The sequence below is a fragment of the Heteronotia binoei genome, chromosome 4 (genome assembly GCF_032191835.1).
Source record: "Heteronotia binoei isolate CCM8104 ecotype False Entrance Well chromosome 4, APGP_CSIRO_Hbin_v1, whole genome shotgun sequence".
Lineage (NCBI taxonomy): Eukaryota > Metazoa > Chordata > Lepidosauria > Squamata > Gekkonidae > Heteronotia > Heteronotia binoei.
Genome location: NC_083226.1, coordinates 35,252,683 through 35,266,838, shown reverse-complemented (window position 1 = coordinate 35,266,838; position 14,156 = coordinate 35,252,683). Strand labels below are relative to the sequence as shown.

General features: G+C 39.5%; 1 protein-coding gene across 6 annotated transcripts in view; it reads right to left on the bottom strand.

Annotated features, from left to right (window-relative positions):
* ZNF462 (zinc finger protein 462) overlaps window positions 1–14,156 on the bottom strand; it is a 173,815-nt gene that overhangs the window by 52,361 nt on the left and 107,298 nt on the right. For 4 of the 6 annotated variants that reach the window (XM_060237110.1, XM_060237108.1, XM_060237112.1 and 1 more), the window contains 2 exons: window positions 12,734–12,852; window positions 4,587–4,778 (listed from right to left, as the gene is read on the bottom strand). In XM_060237110.1, the coding sequence (XP_060093093.1) occupies window positions 4,587–4,778; window positions 12,734–12,852 (311 nt within the window). Of the gene's footprint in view, window positions 1–4,586; window positions 4,782–12,733; window positions 12,853–14,156 lie in introns of all 6 variants that reach the window. The other 2 variants (XM_060237111.1, XM_060237114.1) reach the window with 2 other exon arrangements.

The following is a 14,156-nucleotide window of genomic DNA, read 5'->3' as shown; positions in this document are numbered from 1 at the left end:
AATTTGAACTGTTATGAAATTATTCATGCAAACTGGGATTTTGCAATTTATAATACAAATATGTGAAAATTATGAATTACATAGTGAGGCTAGAAACACACGTCAAGGAAAGGAACACACCTCAATGCTTGTTCTGAAGCTATTTAATAAAAAAAAAATCCATTAGAACATAGCTGTTGTGTTAGTCCTACAAGTAGGTTAAGAAGATACAGTGTTGGCATAGTGTGTCTCCCAGGAATCATGGAGTCATAAATCAAATAAAGAAAATATTAATAACCTCTTTGACAACCTTTCCTGAAACATTCCCAAATGGATTAAAGTAGTAATCTGAATGGCCAAAGTTTGGGGAACAAGAGCTTTTGCTTTAAATATTTTTCTCTTTTCTTTATTTTCAACAAAATTTCCCATAAAGCACAATGGCTTGTTAGACTTTCCTAACGTGTTTGTTCAATACAAAGATTGAGTAATGTGTATATTTGCAAACGCAGATCAACAACCTCATATAATAAATGGTTAATACTGTTAAGTTTTAAAATAATCTTACATATTATAACAACATATATATCTGCTCTAAAAATTAAAATCATACTCCAAAAAATCCTCTCTCTCTAGGTTCAAGGCTTTGTCACAAAGTTTCAGTAATGATGAAACAATTTTTTCTATAGCTTCTATCATTTTCTCGTTAGACCATTAAAGAAAAATTAAAAGATGGTAATCAGCACAGCAAAAAGGGAAAGTAACTCTAAGAGGAACTAACATGTTGATTTTTTTGTAATTTTTTTTACTGTTTTCCCTTTAATATGTAGCTCAGGAATACAGTAACAGTTTGGCATAAAGAATATCTTAGGTTCAACCCCTGGTATATCAGGTAAGAGGAGATGTGAAAGACCTCAGTATGGAGAGCCATTGCTGCCTGTATAAACATTAAAAAGGTAAAGGTAGACCCCTGGGCAAGCACCAGTCATTTCTGACTCTGCGGTGATGTTGCTTTCACAACATTTTCACAGCAGACTTTTTACAAGGTGGTTTGCCATTGCCTTCCCCAGTCATCTACTCTTTACCCCCAGCAAGCTGGGTACTCATTTTACCAACCTTGGAAGGCTGAGTCAACCTGGAGCCAGCTACCTGAACCCAGCTTCTGCCAGGATTGAACTCAGGTCGTGAGCAGAGCTTAGGACTGCAGTACTGTAGCTTTACCTCTCTGTGCCATGGGGCTCTTGTATAAACATTACTGACCTCAATAAACCAATGGTCTTATTCACTGTAAGGCAGTTTCATGTGTTTCAAAAACAGCCATTGATACAGGACAAGTGGTAGCTCTAAGAACAACTGACCAAGCCACTATCTCTCAATGTGGCATCTTAGATCAAATGCAAGTTGATCTTATTGACAAAACATTCCGTTAAAATTTGCTTTATTTTACTATGCAATGTGTTATTTTCCACATCATTATTATAAAGGAAGAAAACCCAGAGATCTTAATACATTCAATACCATTCTTTCCTACCAATATGGGCACTGACTTAGCAGGTCTAGGGAGCATATATAACACAACTTCCTTGATGAGCAGTGCCCGTTAATATTTAATGGCACTACATTTCAGTTGCACAAGCCCCTATCCATGGAACAGACCAAGTCTATTTGATGCCCTCTCCACCCATGCTCACCAAGCTGATCCAATTTTGTATCATCAGCAAATTAACTAGCTCACAGCTTGTCCTTCAATAAAGGCAGCTTTTATGCATTAAAACAACAGAGATACTCTTAACTGTGTATTGTACAAACCTCACACCTCATACTCCCCTCAGCTGGACACAAAAGCCCATCTCACACATGCACTCTGCATTCTCTGTGTTTTTAAAAAATGTCTTATCTCTTCCTTATGAGTCACCAACAGTGTGCAATTTAAAAACAAGTGAAGAGACCACATGGCTCTTTTAATGCTTTCTAGAAATTCAAAAGCTGCCCAAGTTACTACACCCCCAGATGAATTTAATGAAGCCTGTGCCCAGCACCATAAAGTCTAAGAAAAAAAAAACGCGACTGGAAAGGTCCCTTCCTTTATCAAATGGTGGCGAGGATGTCTATTTGATTATTTCAACACCTGTAATCTGACAGTCTCCTTAGTAAGTTTCTTCTATAATTGTCAAAAAATAATTTGATTAATAAACCTATTAGTAAAGGGTGACTGAATATTTGCAGCACATCCTATTTCTGTAGCTGGCTAACAGAGACATCCCGATAATACGCATGCCAGTTGCCTGTTAGACAGCTGCAACCAAAATAATACTGTTTAATAAAAATAGGGATGTCCCTCCAATGCTTCCTGCACTATAAGCATTTTTGAAACAGCACATATGCTTTCTTAAGCAGCAGGACTCAGAATTTTTTGAGTCTTCTTTTTCGTTGGTTGGGTTTCCATATTTAGAGTACCTTGCTTTGGATACACAATTTACAGTGATCCGATAAATGCCATTAACGGTTATCGTTGTTCCATATCTTTTCTTAATCTGAGATGTAAGAGTATACTATATAAAGCTATTATACCAGAATTACGACGTGGAATATTTCCTATTTCAATCTCTGTACTACCAAGAAACATCCTTTATTACAGAATAATTATTAATATTGTATTATTCCTTTTCTTGTCATTTTGCTATGATTTTCAATACAGTTTTAAATGTTAAAAAACAAAACAAAAAACACATAAGAATGGAAGGCATGAAGGTTACAAATACCTCATCAAAGGTATGTTCAGCAGTGAGGTGCAACTGGCTATAGCAAATGTGGTTTTGCAGCTAGTTAACATGTGAAATGGCTCTTGGTGTGTATAACCAGCGGAGGTTAATTATGCTACTGACAAGAGCCTGTAAAAATTGCCCTACCATCTCACAGTATTTGTAATGAAACAAATACAACCCTGCTAATCCACAAGAAGAAATATGTTATCCTCTAAAAAACTTTCAGGGCTAGAAACAACAATAAGAACATAAGAACATAAGAGAAGCCATGCTGGATCAGGCCAATGGCCCATCCAGTCCAACACTCTGTGTCACACAGTGGCAAAAAATTTTATATATACACACACACTGTGGCTAATAGCCACTGATGGACCTCTGCTCCATATTTTTATCTAAACCCCTCTTGAAGGTGGCTATGCCAATCTCAAAAGGTTTACTTATTCTGTTTGTCTAGCTTTAGTTCCAATAGTATTCCCAATAGTATGCAACAGAATGAATGTGATACCAGGTTCAGTTTCCTTGTGATACAGTAACCCGCTGTTGTTTGGGCTGGATACTGAAACATCTTGAATGAGCCAGAGTGTGTGTGCATGAAGGAGAAGTGGAACAAGAGTCTAGCTTCTTTATCCAACTTTCTGGATTCTTCAGAAAGTTCAGCCTAGATGTAAACTGCCAGTGGTTCCCACCCCATGCCCTAAAGCTTTTCCTTGGGTACTAGTGTAGTAGAATGAAATCTAATACCTTAAGAAAGGAACATTAGGTGCCCAACAAGATACCAACATTATCTGCCCAACAAGATACCAACTGCAATCCATTCTGCCCTAAATATAGGAAATCAGAAAGCCTACAGTTATTCCTATGGCCTGACCAGTAGTTTATATAATTACTGATCATGTTATAGGAATAACCCTTTCTGATTTCTTATTGTTCAGCTCTCATAACGTCTTAAAATGCCTGTATTTAGGAGAGAACCAACATTAACCTAACTAGGATAAGGCTCATTTCATATGTTCCATATTTCTTACTGAACAGCTTCAGAATCTTTCAAATTCTTGTTAAAATGAAAAGCTAACATTAACTTATTGTTAATCTCCTCCTTTCCGCCTCTTTGAGGTGAGGACATAGTCGGAATTAAATGTATCAATACCATCTGGATATGGTTATCTGTGAAAATGTTTTAATTAGATTTATAATTGCTGGAACTGTTTGGATATATGTTTTATGGTTGTTCATTGCTCAGAGCCCTGAGTACTCATGAATTGAGCAATTTATAAATCTAAATTAAAAATAAATTAAAAATAAAGTTGGTTAAGGTCAAAAGGAGAAAGTTGTGCATGAATTCGGTGAAATGCTGGTGAACCAAAACGTTTTAAAAGTCAATTGTATGGCTGGAGCATGAATTAATACAGATTTTCTACAACGTTATTATCAGTTTGGACTGAGATTGGTTTATTTGGATACGTATACTTGGATCCTAAGCAGTGAGGAAGGTCACTTCCCCGCCTTCCCCCTTTCCCGTCATCCTTTTGTGTCCCCTGCCCCAACTGTATTCCTACGGGTCAGTGGATCAAAAGGAATAATGTGGAGAGAAACAGTGGGAGTCTCCAGCAGGGGGAGGGGCTACACAAAAATCTTCCTCCCATGCTCCAAAGATGGAAAAGCCATTCCATCTGAGGAGATGATGCTGCACTGACGGAACAGCAGCTTAGGATCCAAGCTGTAGGGTGATTTTCCCACAAAACGTAAAGTTAGTTCTTGATCAAGCTGTTGATTTTTTTTAAATTTAAAAAAAGATAATTTTTGATTTTTCTCTCTCTACGTCCTTTCTTTGGAAGTGCCTCTTACCATTAGAGTCTTCCACTTCTTCAGCAGTAGTGTGGTTCTTGGAGGCATGTTGAGCATGCGAGGTTACAAGGCTGATAGTGCGTGGTCTTGGTAGTGTCAGTGCCTTCCCATGCACTTTCAGGGAGTGCTCTTTCAGCTGGCTGATTGTCATGGTGGAAAATGAGCAGGAGGAGCATTTGTAGGCATGTTCACCTGGTGAGCGAAATAACAGGGAAGTCATCAGCTCACAAGACGAGAGGAAAAAAGTAGGAAAAGAGGTGGGGGGTCGGTGGGGTGAAATATCTTTCTCCTATTGAACCCTGCAGTGAGAATCCCACAGGCCACTTTCTTCATGTGATCCTAAAAAGGAGAGTAAAACTGTTTTAACTATCCTATTCCTATTGGACCCTGGGCCAATGCATACAACTGCCATCAGCATAGTGGCTGCCATTTTCTTCAGACCATGGCAGCTGCTAAGCAGGCTGGTAATTCGAGCAGGGAAATACCAAGGGCTGAAATGGCTACTGTCAGCATGCTGCTAACTGAGTGATGGCACTTTTAACATGGCCAGTGGTGTGACCTCTGTATTCAGGGCATGAGGCCTGGGTTGCGGTACTGCAGACACTCCTATGAAACAGTGGTATTTTGAGGTGGGAAAATAGAATAGTCTCATTACACGTGTCACAACTCTGGTTTCTGTCTTACCCTTTGTAAGTGAGTAACTGCACTTGGGACTGCATCTTTCTTCCTGCTTTTACAAACTGAATAAAGAGAGATTAAATGTAACCAAGTCTTCTTTTTTTTGCAACTGAATATTAATTGCAGAGGGTAGTCATGTCTGTTTGTATACCAAAATAAAACAAAAGTCTGCTGGCACCTTAAAGGCTATCATTGAAACAAATGTTTGTTGGTCTTTAAGATGCCATTGAACTTCTGTTTTATTTAACTGAATGTTAGCTAGTTGATGATGCCATTATTTTAACTACTCTCTAATTACTAGCAGTTTATATGGTAATTGGAGACACTGGAAGGACTTGTTGCTGGTGCCCAGAAGTCTTAAATTTTGGGGCTCAAAACATCATCTTCCATAAAAAGAACAGCATTTTTAAACTTGTGAAGTATCTGTATGGGGGATTCTAGATCTCTGCATTTAGTGCTAAAAATGCAAAACAAAAATATAACTCTTTTGATAAATTAGTCTTTTGGCTCCAGTTCGGCTATAATTTCCTTATCAATCAGCAACAACAGGGAGAGTAGCTTCTCAGCTCATCAGCCATTTAACGTGAGGATGATGTGACTCCCCCATTCTCTCCAACTACCTTACAGTGCCATCAAAGAAACACGAGTTGACAGGAACCATGTGTATCGGGTAATGTGCAATGAGACCCTAAATCGAGCTACTCATCAACCCCTCCTTGTAGAACTTAACAGAGGAGCCCATTTATGTTTCTGTGAAAACAAGAAGAGCTGTGGATCAATAGCAGAAACTGGAAAGAGAAAGGCTTTCAAGACTGGGCTTGAGGTAAGGCTGCAAACAGCTAACCAGAAATCTCACACACAACTTCCCCCCCCATACAAGTAATTTCCTTTAGAAGCTCCTCTTGCCATCTGAGTCTTCAAAACCGTTGTCTTGTAAAGGGTCATTTTCCTCAATAGGAAACCACCTGCTAGACATCTAATCCTTGACATATGCATATGCAGACCTAACATAATGAAACATGGGACTAACGCATTACCCATGGTAAAACCAGCACTTGGATCAATAGTTAGGAGGGCACTTGAAAATGCTATGAAGATTACAAAGCCAGATGTATGCTTTGCTATAGAAGCCAAGACACTGAAGAAAGGCATGTAATTACAGATTGGGACCCAAGCCACAAAGAAGTACATGCTTTTGAAGTTTATGGGAATGCCATTGTATCATGAAAGCAACAGAGTCCGAACTGAGGTTATAATGCTATTTAAATAAATAATAGTAATGCCGCTAAATAAATAATAATAAATAATGTTGCTTGAAAAAATAGCACCTTGCTGAAAGACAATGATCATTGTGGACTATTACTGAGTAAAGCTAACATCAAAAGAAACTTGATCTTTTAAAACACCAACATTTGAGGATTTATAAATGCAAAAACCCTGTTCAGATAATGCCACCTCTACCCTCCACTTGAGTATTTGTATGCTTCTTCACGGAGATTTTATGATCCTCCCACATTCCTCTCCACTGTGGCGAGATGTGAGCAATCAAACTGGAAGACCCTTTGGACTAATTTCCCACAGACCCAGAGAGATCACACATTCAAAGAAATGAGTAAGTGAATGACTGTTCACTTCTTCACTGAGAGAAGTTGAGAAGAGCAAGCCAAGCCCTGCAGCTGATCTTTCAGTCCTGGAAGACTTGGAAAAAAAGGACCCATTTACCACATTTAGTTGTACAGTAGAGGAAGCGTTATAACAAGAGAACAATAATACTTTTCTTAAAACTGGAGTGGACAGGAATGTATTCATGACAGGCCGATAACAAATTTATCATCTGTTATTTTCTGAAACATGACAGTTCAGCTTGCTTAATATAGAAAGCATAAACACCAAAGCTCATAGCAGTATGTTCAAAATGTCCTTCAGAACTGAGTATGAAAGAGAAGTCATATATCCTCTTCTTAAGAAGTAAGAGGGGTAAGCACATTGCAGCCCTATGTAGAGTTACCCATGGGTTTCAGTGGACTTAGAAAAATGTAACTCTGCATAGGATTGCATTGTGAGATTCTTTAGATTGGGGAACTAAACAGAAGTCAGGCTCTAAGCCACAGTATACCAACGTGTTGCACTATTATTAACTGACTGGAACAACATGATGAAATGCCTAAAATTGACAGAATTTTATTTATGAAGGAGGAGGAGGAGAAGAAAAGGAAGAAGAGGAAGAGGAGAAAGAAGAAGAAGAAAAAGAAGCAGCAGCATGTCTGGTATTTTTATTGTTTTTCTGTGTTATAACTCAGGGCCACAGGTTGTTATAAAATCCCCAAGAGATGAGAACCTTAAGGCAACCTTAAAATTAAAACCACAAAGCTGCTAGTCTGCCAACCCACATAAAACGATGTTAGTGGCACAGCAGTCCCTGAAGCAGGAGGAGGAAGATCTCTCTTTCCATTTACAAACCTCTTGCATACTTGGTCATCTAGAGGCAAATCTTACTCAACACAGGTAGCCTATCTTGCAAGCCTGGAAGAATTACTTTCAAAACATTTTCCCGCAGCCAACTTAAAATGGAACAAGGCTTTTGCCTCAGTTGCATTCTGGAAGAAGACAGACCTCACTTACAATAACTAAAATAAACAGACCAGTTATTTTTCGAGGACAGTCTGTCCACCACAGTGACAAATTTTACTATAGCTGAGGAATTTTCCAGGCCATGACTGTCTGAGTTCTTACAAGCAGGTAATCCTCCTTGTGAGAACCAAGATTTCTCCCCCCACACACCACTGATTGGTTCAGAATATCAAGGAGAGTGTTCATAAAACAAAAACCCAAAGTGGTGAATACCAACACTTCCAGAGTTTTGGTAACAGACAGGTTGCAGGGAAAGTAACTGAAAAGATATACTGAAGGATGCAGTTACTTGTGATGAAAGAACAAAAGCATACAGGCACAGCCGGTTTTGATTATGATTATACTATCGTAGAATAACTGCATAGTTCAAAATCGCTGACTAACACTTTGTGATCTCAAGCACACTTATCTCCTCTAAGTACGTTTGAGCCCAGGGGGCTTACAAGAATCTAACACTACTTAGGATTGCACTACAAGTATAGCAAACACAACTACCATTCTTTCAAGAAACAGCTGATGAGATCATACCTCAATCAATCAATCAAACAGTCAGTCATGGCAGCTCTGGCAGAACTGAGTAGACGTAATATGAACATAATAGAGGAAAGCGGGAAATACTAGGCCATCCCCACAAAGACAGGTTTATCTCAAGAGGATCTGAGACCGCAAAAGGATGCTGGGAAAGCCAGCTGTGGCCTCTTTTCTAGTACAGAAATATATTGCACAGTATTACCGATTTCGCACACAGCTTACCACACGGTCACGTTCCTGTTCTCTGCACAGCGTCCGTCGGATTTCCCACTATCTGCGCTGGAGTTACAGGAAGTGTTGCGCTTTCACATAGCAAACGTAAACCGCTAAAACCCAGTTTACATTTGCTTCGCAAAAGCTGCGGCACTTCCTGTAACTCCGGCGCAGATAGTGCGAAATCTGACGGACACTGCACAGAGATCAGGAACGTGACCGCAGGGTAAGCTGTGTGCGAAATCAGTCTCTCTCTTTTAAGACAGCAATATGGACATCAAAGTGCTCTTAAGGCACAGCAGGGATCAGGCTCAGTCGCTCCCACCTCTGGCTTACATCACCCACATTCACTGGCCACAAAAGTGTCACCTATGCTAATAAAGTAGGCCTATTCTATCCCTCCTGCCCTTATTGTGTTGGTTCAAGATTATACTGCAGCAGTTAATTTTGCTTTCAATGTACACAGGCAAGTTATGTGCTTCGGTAAACATGGAGTAGGGTAAACAAGAGGAATCCTACTCCCCCAACTGGATGTTAAACTAAATGTAAGAGATGCTTATATATGTTATCATTTTCTAGAATTCTCTTATAGTCCACAATGCCAATCTTCTAAAACACACAATTCTTAGGTTTAGTGTACAATTTTTTTTCCACACACACACACACACACACACATGTACCCCCTTTTCTCTTACAGGAACAAATTAGGAAAAAATACACCATTATATAAAATAATTTTATAATATTTTGCCAGGTAATAAACTAGCTAGAAAAATTTTAGCTGCAAAATATACTTACAGTAAACATTATTATATTAGTCAAAAAGTAGTGTGACAAGAGCTCATTTTTCAAAGTCTAATTTATTCCTAATTTAGGTTCGAAAAAGAAATGCACTAGATGGGCTCACAACTATAAACCTCTGTTAATTATTTTTTAAAAACCAACCCCCCCCCCCACACACACTCAGTGTGAACATGCTGTGAAGTCAAATGAAATTATCAGTGAATAGTCAAAGTGAACAGCAAATCTAACCTCATAATGGCATAACAGCCTTATTACATATGAAGCAAACTTTACTTAGTTAAACATCCTAATTCCTTCACTAGTTAGTCAACGCTTATGGTCATTCCACAACCAGGGCCTGAAGCTCTTTTCTGTGTTTGGATCCAGCACCTGACACTCAGAGGTTATCTGCCTCTGAACAAGTCGCTTCATTTGGGAATGACAGCTAATTGATAGATGTATTCTTCATACATTTCTCCAATTCTTTTTTTTTAAAAACCATGTACTTTACAGGCCAACACTATAGCTTGTGCACGCAGAAACCAGAGGTTAATTGGGCATCATGAGAAATGGCATTTCCTTTTGACTGTTCTGAAAGCAAGGGGCATAAATATTTAAATAAATAAACAAATCTACTGCTGATTAATTTCATACTGATGTTATGAGAAAGGGAGAATAATCTCTCTCAACCTCTTCTATAATTCATTATTTTATAAATTTATATCATATCCATCATTATTTATAAACATATCATATCCATCTGGGAAAAAAATACTGGTGGCTGTGATTTACCATTTCAATATGATTTGTGTGCAGGAAAAGCTAAGTCAGAAAGGGGCCACAAACCCTACAGCATAAACTTTAGTTTTTTTTTAAAAAAAGAGTAAAGGTAAAGGTAAGCACCAGTTGTTTCCCACTCTGGGGTGATGTTGCATCATGACATTTTCACGGCAGACTTTTTATGGGGTGGTTTGCCATTGCCTTCCCCAGTCATTTACACTTTACCCCCAGCAAGCTGGGTACTCATTTTACTAACCGCAGAAGGATGGAAGGCTGAGTCAATCTTGAGCCGGCTACCTGAACCCAGCTTCCACCGGGTTCGAACTCAGATCAGGAGCAGAGTTTGGACTGCGGTACTGCAGCTTACCACTCTGTGCCACGGGGCTCCCTATAAACTTTAGTGCAATGCGCTAAACCACAATTTTATTATATTTGAAAAATCATACAACAATTAGAAGTAGAATTTACTTATTTTTCAAAAATAAAAAACTAAAATTTTGAAAACTGCTGCCAGAGGTATGAGTTCATTGGGTATAAGTGTCCCTTCTGTTTACCAAAAAACTGAATCATAGGCTGTAGAAATAATATAATTTTTGTGGTGGGGGAGGGGGGGACAATATTTGGCTATTTCAGCACAGCATATTAAGAATAATCTGCTCTGCAATAATTTGAAAAAAAAAATGTTGCTTTAAGATGAAATCTCAATGGAGGAACAGCGCAAATCAACGCTGGCGATCAATGGGGTGACAGATGTCATAGCCAGATCACCCTCACATCCAAATGCCACTGTGTGCTCACCAAAGTTCTGAAAATCATAAGAAATGACTCAACATGAAAAACATGAGGAATAGTGACACCATTCTCATGTGATTCATTAGCAGTGACAAAAACATGGGACGTGTGTATTAAAAAAGGAATGGAATTGTATGGAACTTCTCAACTATTTTACAAACTGGTACCTGTATGGGATTCAATACTATTGTGGCTGCTTTTTAGCTAGCCAAGATCCCTCTACAGTAAGCGGCACTCATGGGTATAACTGGTTGCAAACGAAACTCCCCAAATTCCCCCATGACAAATATGTCAAAAATCTAGACCAGACTACCCAGCCTACCACAACAGTATAAGCAATGATAGTGGGAGGCCAAATTTTCTCCCTTACAAGCAGGGCTTGTATTATGACTTTTGCGCGCCCTAGGCACTTTTGCCTTTGTGGGCCACTCTCCCACCGTAAGAATATCAATATTAAAAACTATTTTTGACAAAACTTTAAATACTACAACATTCTATCTTTTTCTGTTTTAGACAAAATTTGATCGATTTTTGTGCGCTCCAAACATTTCCTTTTTTCCTTTTTCCTATTCGGTATTTTTATATTTTTGTGTATGTATGCATGTGTCTGCACAAGGAAGTCATGGTGACCTCTGGTGAATGACTACTGTCCTCCTGACTGCTGGTGTTCTGAGGAGGTCTCCCATGCAAGTACTTGCCAGAGTCAACCCTGCTTAGCTTCTGAGAGCTGATGAGATCGGGCTTGCCTGGCTTATCTAGGTCAGGGCAACGTTTCATTTTTTTTCCTGACATGCAAAAAAAAAAAATCAAAACATTTTTGTGGGCACCTAAAAGTACTATGAGCTGTAGGCACTATGCCTATTCTATGCCTAATGGATAAGTCGGGCCTGCTTACATCCATCCACAAAGCTTGGATTCTCCAGGAGCTACATCAGAGTACAGATATAGTCTCTTAAAATATGCTCCTGACCTCAGGGAAACTGGCATGCTCAAAGGTGCATTCGAAGAGTTTGACTACTAGTGCTGAACTAAAGCTTCCTTTGCTCCCACTTGGATCCCCACACAGTGAAAAATATCTGAAGCTTCATAACCCTGTAAAGAAGTTCATACTTCCATGACTCAAGGATTGGCTTGCAGATTGCATGGCGGAAGCGAAAGAAGCCCTGTTAAAGGTTTGTGAAGCAGTAACAAAGTGAAAGATCACAGCAGCAAACAGACACCACACACAAAACAACACAACAGAAGGCAAGTGGTTTGCGGGGTGCTCTGCAAAGCAAACTTCTCAAATAAGCATGAAAGGATGGTACAACACTAATTCTCACTACAACATTCAACGTGTCTGCCTCAGAAGCATCTTCTAAATCAAGTGGAGTGGCCCAAGCCTAGACTTTTCATCACTTCTTCTGGTGTTCACCCCAGCGCAACTTTGGTTTGCGTGCTCAGTTTCCAACTCCAGCCATCATTCTTACCCCCCTGCCAATATGAAAGCTCCCCCCACCCCATGACCCTGCTTTGTTTTTCAAGTTGCAAGTTTAGTTCCACTCAACACAGGCCCAAGCACCATACCAGCAACCCAATCGTGATAACAGTCAACAAATTACAAAGGCTTAAAGTGCACAGTCAAGGACAATAAACTGATAAAAATCACAGGTTGACTGGTTAATTGAAGCAATAGGCAGGAAAGAGGGGACAAAAACCCAGCAACTTTTTTCACTGTGAAATGGAAGGATAGGACTTACCAGCGTGTGCTTTGAGGAGGTGGGTTTTCAGTCGGCTGTTATAGGAGGACTTGAAAGGGCAGAGCTTGCAGCGGAATGGCTTATGATGTCCGTGGTGAGCTTGCATATGGCGATCCAAACTTGACAAGGAAAGAGCAGCACAAGGGGGGAAAAAAGAGGGGGATACATGTGAACTGTCATTTCAGCGACAATTGGCTGAGAAGAGAGGGGGGGAAACACACTCAACACACAGTGAGATCTTTAGGCCACAAGTTGGAGAAATGTTTGTAGTTTAAAGTGTTCGCAAAAATGAATACAGCTGTGATTGCAGAGTGTAGGACGCACGCCAAATAAACAGGGAAACAAACAAATTTAACTCCTCTCTCATATCCCCCAGTTATGAGAGGGTATAGGACTTGAAAAAAGTCAAGGATATCAAATCGTAGAAGAGAGATGTTTGCTCTAGAGATGACACACAAGGTCTATGTCAGTGCTAATCACAGAGCTTTATCCTGCCTGACCAAAGCTGGCTGCAATCAAACAGCCTGTATAAACAAGCTACAGTGCAATCCTGAACAGAGTAACACCCATTGAAGTTCACCAAAGTCAAAAGGACTTAGAAGGGTGTATTCCTGCTCAGCCTGGCACTGCTAGTTTATGCAAAGGACTTGGAAACAAAGTGTCTTCCAAAAGACCAGAAAAGATCACCTGTAAATCGAATGGCTCCTATAAGTTGAATGGAAACTTGAATATTTATCCAGACTCACTTTATAAACTTGTGTCAAATAAAATAAATCACGAGTGTCAAGAACAAAAATCTCACTTGTACTGCAAATTGGGAGACTGGAATATTTGTCTGAGAAAACAGACAGACATTATTTGAGATTCTGAAATGCACTAATCTTGCAATTCTAAATTTCAGTACTTTTGCATCAAGTCCAGATAGGCTTGCAATACATTAACACAAGGGAAAGAAGTGGTCATCTGCATTTTCATAGCTAATCTCTGAGTACATGAGTAATAACTTCGAGAGCTTTCATTTTTATCCAGGCTTGCCACTGTTCATTGACTTTAATGCTTGTCAGCCAAAATGAGCATTCAGATGGCTGAGAAATTCTTCCTCTCTTGGGGGGGGGGGGGGAGGGAAAGGTTGGACTCATTGCAAAACACATCTTCCATATGCAATCAAATTAAGATCCAGTAATAGCAGGGCCATGTTCATGATAATTCCCTTCAAAGGGACTTTTTAGAATATCTGTGAACCAGTGAGATGACCATAGGGAAATTATTGTATTCCAAGCACAAGCAACCTTCTATAAATGAACACAATTGCCCTGCCGTTTTGATGCCAAGCCCAGTAGTCTGCTTCGGATGGTACCAAGGAAGATGCTCCTAGGAAATCCCTTGTTGTTGGTTCCAGGCATCTGGTACTGTGCTTTGGTAC